General features: G+C 42.2%; 1 protein-coding gene across 1 annotated transcript in view; it reads right to left on the bottom strand.

The window, feature by feature from the left end:
• LOC106582116 (follistatin-related protein 1) overlaps positions 1 to 6,458 on the bottom strand; it is a 57,710-nt gene extending 51,252 nt beyond the window's left edge. Inside the window, exons 1-2 of the mRNA XM_014164869.2 lie at positions 6,199 to 6,458; positions 6,021 to 6,077 (exon numbers count right to left, since the gene is read on the bottom strand). Coding sequence (XP_014020344.1) covers positions 6,021 to 6,077; positions 6,199 to 6,201 — 60 coding nt within the window. The 5' untranslated portion in view covers positions 6,202 to 6,458. The remainder of the gene's footprint in view (positions 1 to 6,020; positions 6,078 to 6,198) is intronic.
• Between the last annotated feature and the right edge of the window lie 309 nt (positions 6,459 to 6,767).

Genomic DNA, 6,767 nt, shown 5'->3' on the forward strand with positions numbered 1-6,767 from the left:
TATCCACTGTGTGTGTGTGTAGAGAGGTTGTCTATCCACTGTGTGTGAGTAGAGAGGTTGTCTATCCACTGTGTGTGAGTAGAGAGGTTGTCTATCCACTGTGTGTGAGTAGAGAGGTTGTCTATCAACTGTGTGTGAGTAGAGAGGTAGTATATCCACTGTGTGTGAGTAGAGAGGTAGTATATCCACTGTGTGTGAGTAGAGAGGTAGTATATCCACTGTGTGTGAGTAGAGATGTAGTATATCCACTGTGTGTGAGTAGAGGTAGTATATCCACTGTGTGTGAGTAGAGGTAGTATATCCACTGTGTGTGAGTAGAGAGGTAGTATATCCACTGTGTGTGAGTAGAGAGGTAGTATATCCACTGTGTGTGAGTAGAGAGGTAGTATATCCACTGTGTGTGAGTAGAGAGGTAGTATATCCACTGTGTGTGAGTAGAGAGGTAGTATATCCACTGTGTGTGAGTAGAGAGGTAGTATATCCACTGTGTGTGAGTAGAGAGGTAGTATATCCACTGTGTGTGAGTAGAGAGGTAGTATATCCACTGTGTGTGAGTAGAGAGGTAGTATATCCACTGTGTGTGAGTAGAGAGGTAGTATATCCACTGTGTGTGAGTAGAGAGGTAGTATATCCACTGTGTGTGAGTAGAGAGGTAGTATATCCACTGTGTGTGAGTAGAGAGGTTGTATACTTTGCGTGGCGTTAAGGGCCATTGTTCGGTTTCTTTCCTGTATTTTCAAAGCCAGATCCAGCCGTGGTTCTAATAACTGAATGATCTACTGTGTTATTACACCGGCCACCATGGGTAATGCAATAACACAGGATGCCTGGAGAACAGAAAAGTGTGAGCGTGTGTGTGTGCCCCCACACACAGCCTTCGCATCTCACTCTCACAGTGTGTGTGTGAGTGGGAAACGTCCACATCTTATTCACCAGATGCATCTCTCTCCTCAGTCTTCACACAGCCAGAGAGAATAGCCGTGAGCCCAGCCGTACTATCTGCAAACACAGCAATTTCTTGCCTCAGGAAGTACCCAGGCATTCTCTCCTTCATAATAAATCTGGAGCCAGCTTTCACATTTTAATAACTTAGCATTCATATGTCAGCAATATAAAGAGCCATCAAACAGCAACACACACACACACGAACACACAAAACGCATACACCTAAGGTACAGTATCCGCAGCTAAACTAACTAAACAATAGGGATTGAGACTTGAAATAATCACCGAAGACCGCCATGCAGTGCAACACTGTAGTCTGCCTTAAAGGCGCTGAATGGTCAATCTGACATCTGCATTCATACTAATTGCGCTTCACGGAACAGCGTATAGCTGTTGAGGAGAGCTGTTGTGAAGGAAGTTGTCAAGGAAATTAATTTGTGTTTATACAAACCGCCCCCACCTACCAACAACCAATCATGTCAATGCAGAGCTATACGGAGCCCTCTGCATTGTTAAAACATTTGGGAGGCGCAAGGAAATGCGGTAGGGAGCTCAATTTGGCCTCTGCATGCCTCCGGAGGCGCCTCAATTGTGTCACACCCTCTATACAAAGCCTCCGATCACATTTTCGGATCAAGCATAAATTGGCATTTACTAAACTTTAAACTGTATACCAACACATTGTATAACTAAACAATCCCCAAGACCGCCTTAAGACGGTGTACTAGCAGGCCACTTTAACATTCCTACTGGGTCTGTCAATAGGCTGTATATTAGCAGGGTAATTACCCTTAAATTATATATGTCTTTATAATGCCTCTCCCACATACATATTCCACAGCCACATTCCACAAACTCTGGCCTGTACTCAGTCTTCTCAGTGCCAGATGTCACCAATGAGATCACGGATCACAGATCCAATAAAGACCCACACAAAGGGCCTTTTTTTCAGCAGGCAATGACAGGGGCAGCACTCGGAGGTCAGCAGAGGGCCTGGAGGGTGTACTGCTGGTACTGATAGTGATGACTCTCTGGACATGTAATGACAATGAGTAGAGGCTGACTTAGTTCACCCTGCAATCAAGTCTAGAGAGAGAACTACAACCATGCTAAACCTCAACCCAAAAGATAACCTCTCCCAAACCTTGACCTATAATCTTAATCCAGAAATAAGGGTAATCCTGAAAAGCAAAGTAATTCCAAAGTAGCCTAATTCCTGAATATCCTTGGAATTCCACAGTAATTCCTGAACATATTTGGAAATTCCAAAGTGTTTTCCACAATCTAACCCCGAAGCCTACAAGTGTGTCAGGCTTGGTGACAATTCTAATTGGTGTCAATTCAGGAATAATTTTTTATTTCTTTTTTACATAAATAAATATATTTTCAGTTTATTGAGAAGTCATTGAAAATAGACAACCTGTGTTTATGTATGTGACAGATCTAACCGTGTGTGGTTTCAAGAGACCTCATCTCCAACCACTTTAGGTTCAGTGTTTACTCAGGCATTACTTAGCACCAGTGTGTGAGACCCACCCGGGTGAGTGTTACACACACACACACACACACACACTGACCACCCAAACACAGCCCCAGCACAGCAAACAGTCCTCCTGATCCCTGTATAGTTAGCTCAGCTGTCTATTAACCCTTTACACTCATACCCATATACGGGTTGAAAGTTGCCGATTTGGACACTGATAAGTGCCTAAATTCGAATGCAGTGGCTGTATAGTAACATGTAAAATGGGTCTCAGGGTCTCCGCTTCACAGGTCTGTATGAGTTTTGACTGATTGACATTCTGAACTTGAGCCCCTCACGCGACAAGAAGTTGCACCATCCCTCCCGATAATTGTGCAACTTTTTTGTTTTCTGAGTTAGGGAATTGCTGTAAATTACGAGGACTAGATGTATTTTGAAAGAGGAGACGTTGAGGATTATAATAAATACCGCTTTGATGTCATACAAGCAAGTCAAACACCCGTGAGTCCAAAAGTGCACTTCACATTTCCATATCATAAAACTCAGGTAATATACAGTGTAGACGTTTATGATCACTATGTTTGATGTACAGTTACAAGATGACATGGCGTCATACCCTGGGTTGTCCTGTATTGTGAAGAAAATTTGCCACGGACCACGCATCTGAATGCACTCATGACTCCATTCTATGCACACCAAAATTACGATCTGCTTCTCCGAATTGCCTTGTGAATATTCGTATCATGTTCCTGAATGTATCGTCAATGTAAATGCACATAACATTTCTCCAAACTGTTCCCCTTTACAGTGAATAAAAATATAAAGACGACATGTAAATTGTTGGACCCATGTTTCATGAGCTGAAATAAAAGATCCCAGAAATGTTCCATATGCACAAAAAGCTTATTTCTCTCATATTCTATGGACAAATTTGCTTACATCCCTGTTAGTAAGCATTTCTCCTTTGAAAAGATAATCCATCCATCTGACAGGTGTGGCACATCAAGAAGCTGATTAAACAGCATGATCATTACACAGGTGCACCTTGAGTGCTGGGCCACTCTAAAATGTGCAGTATTGTCACACAACACAATGCCACAGATGTTTTGAGGAGCGTGCATTTGGACTCCAGGACTGTCCACCAGAGCTGTTGCCAGAGAATTGAATGTTAATTTCTCTACCATAAGCCACCTCCAATGTTGTTTTAGAGAATTTGGCAGTACGTCCAACCGGCCTCACAATCGCAGACCACATGTAACCACGCCAGCCCAGGACCTCCACATCCAGCTTCTTCATCTGCGGGATCATCGGATGGGGCCACAGTGTCTTCTGATCCCTCCTGTCTCAGCCTCCAGTATTTATGCTGCAGTAGTTTATGTGTCGGGGGGCTAGGGTCAGTCTGTTACATCTGGAGTATTTCTCTTGTCTTATCCGGTGTCCTGTGTGAATTTAAATATGCTCTCTCTAATTCTCTCTTTCTCTCTTTCTGTCTTTCTCTCGGAGGACCTGAGCCCTAGGACCATGCCTCAGGACTACCTGGTATGATGACTCCTTGCTGTCCCCAGTCCACCTGGCCGTGCTGCTGCTCCAGTTTCAACTGTTCTGCCTGCGGCTATGGAACCCTGACCTGTTCACCGGACGTGCTTGTTGCACCCTCGACAACTACTATGATTATTATTATTTGACCATGCTGGTCATTTATGAACATTTTAACATTTTAACATCTTGACCATGTTCTGTTATAATATCCACCCTGCACAGCCAGAAGAGGACTGGCCACCCCTCATAGCCTGGTTCCTCTCTAGGTTTCTTCCTAGGTTTTTGGCCTTTCTAGGGAGTTTTTCCTAGGGAGTTTTTCCTAGCCACCGTGCTTCTTTCACATGCTTTGCTTGCTGTTTGGGGTTTTAGGCTGGGTTTCTGTACAGCACTTTGAGATATCAGCTGATGTACGAAGGGCTATATAAAAATAAATTTGATTTGATTTGATCATCTGAGATGAGCTACACGGACAGCTGATGAAATTGTGGGTTTGTACAACCAAAAAATGTCTGCACAAACTGTCAGAAACCGTCTCAGGGAAGCTCATCTGCATGCTCATCATCCACACCAGGGTCTTGACCTAACTGCAGTTCGGTGTCGTAACCAGTGTGCAAATGCTCAAATCCGATGGCCAATGGCTAGCTGGCGAAGTGTGCTCTTGGATGTATTGCGGTTTCAACTGTACCTGGCACACAACAGCGTGTGCTAGTTCCCGCCAATATCCAGCAAATTCACACAGCGGGACAACATTCCATAGTCCACAATCAACAGCCTGATCAACTCTATGTGAAGGAGATGTGTTGCGCTGCATGAGGCAAATGGTGGTCACACCAGATACTGACTAGTTTTATGATCGACGCCCCTACCGATTTTTTTTTAAGGTATCTGTGACAAACAGATGCATATCTGTATTCCCAGTCATGTGAAATCCATAGATTAGGGTCTAATGAATTTATTTCAATTGACAGATTTCCTTATATGAACTGTAACTCAGTAAAATCTTTGAAATTGTTGCATGTTGCGTTTATATTTTTGTTCAGTGTAATTGCTACCATTTTGTTATTCATTTCTATATTTCTTCTGCAAAATACATTTAAATGTAGCCCTATACATATAGGCCAATTCCCATGGGTGTAAGGAGTTAACTCTGTTTGATACCCATGGAGCCAAAGATAATAATGCTTGCAACAATATCACTTCATCAACTTAACAAACACTGAAAGAGGAAATTCACAGGATAGTGTGTGTGTGTGTGTGTGTGTTTGAGTGTTTTTCTGTTCCATCTGTGTGGTCCAAAACACTGTCAAAAATATCAAACCTTGCCCTATTTCCATCAGAGATATAGAGGACACATTCACATCCTGTGAACATAGCTAAACTAAATCATCAAAGATAAATATCTGTGCTTTTTTAGGATAGTCCTACAAACCACGATGAATAATAATAAAATAATATACTGTGTGGCCATCATAATCTACAAATGGATTTGGAAGAAGATCTTCCAATTAAAATGCAATTTTCTATTTGTCTCCATAATGAAGTCTAGTGCCCTTGGATAATGCCATGTTAATCGGTTCTCCCTTGAAACGAAAACCTTCCGTCCATCATGAAAAATAAAAATCTAGAATAAATCCAGGCTTTTAATTATTAGGCCCTATGTTTGTCACAAATATAACTAGACTAGTCTACATTCTAAGCGCTCCAGCTGTGCCACGAAAAGCAGTGCTGGATTAAAAATCATAGGCCCCGGGGCTTAGATATTTTATAGGGGATTAGATATTTTTGATGAGTTTAATATTAAACACGTAATTTAACTGTGAAAATGTTTTCTCTGCCTCAAGGGCCCCCTTACGGGCTTAGGCCCTGGGGCTTCAGCCCCTGTAAGCCCCTGCAATAAACAGGCCCTGCCTAAAAGCACCATATAAAACCATAGAGCCAGTAAAGGGAGCAGAGCCTTTCGAGTTTAATATAGAAGTAACCTATGTCAATCATAATATGTTGTTTGGTTTTGCATTAATTGCCATTTAACAAAACAATCTGAAGTCCAACTTACCTCGGTTTGACAGAGCGCTATGGCCAGCAATAGGAGGAAAGGGACACTTTGCAACATCTGGGAAGACAGAGGCAAGGAAGAGAAAAATATGAAAATATACGAAAGTTTAAAAACGCATGTTATTGGTTAATGTCAAGTAAAATAGTCAAAGAAATAAAGAGCAATATTACAAAATTACCATTTTGAAAAGCGGCTCTGTTCAGACGTCTGTTGCGGGCAGAAGGTGGGCGCAGAATGTATCGGTAACCGAGGCGAACGAGAGGTCTGTGATTTCAGGAAATTTGAGAAGCGCTGAGGAATTCCTGGTCTAGAGTCTTGCCCCCGATATGGCGTGACCAATGAAAATCTCCGGAGCGCAGGAACGTTATGGAGCGTTCACGTGCTAGTCGGAACTACGAAACTCAGAAATGTCCTACTTGCTAAACGGTTGTACCCAGTGGACATACAACGTGATGAAGACGTATTTTATTGGTTGAAATATGGTCGGGACTTCTTATAAACGGATCACAAGCAGGTTAAGATGTATTTTTCATGATTTTTCATTTCCCCTGTCTTATTTTGGCTGATATCTAGTTGTTACTGACCAGTTATCTAAATGCTACTCAATTAATAGACGTAAATCTATATAAACATTATACAAATTGGAGTAATGTTATTTTTTAGCAGGGTTTGCATGATACAGCTTAGCACACTTGACAAACAACAGCTGGCAGAGTACACCAAAGCAGGTTATGGTCTCATGGCTTA

The sequence above is a fragment of the Salmo salar genome, chromosome ssa21 (genome assembly GCF_905237065.1).
Source record: "Salmo salar chromosome ssa21, Ssal_v3.1, whole genome shotgun sequence".
Lineage (NCBI taxonomy): Eukaryota > Metazoa > Chordata > Actinopteri > Salmoniformes > Salmonidae > Salmo > Salmo salar.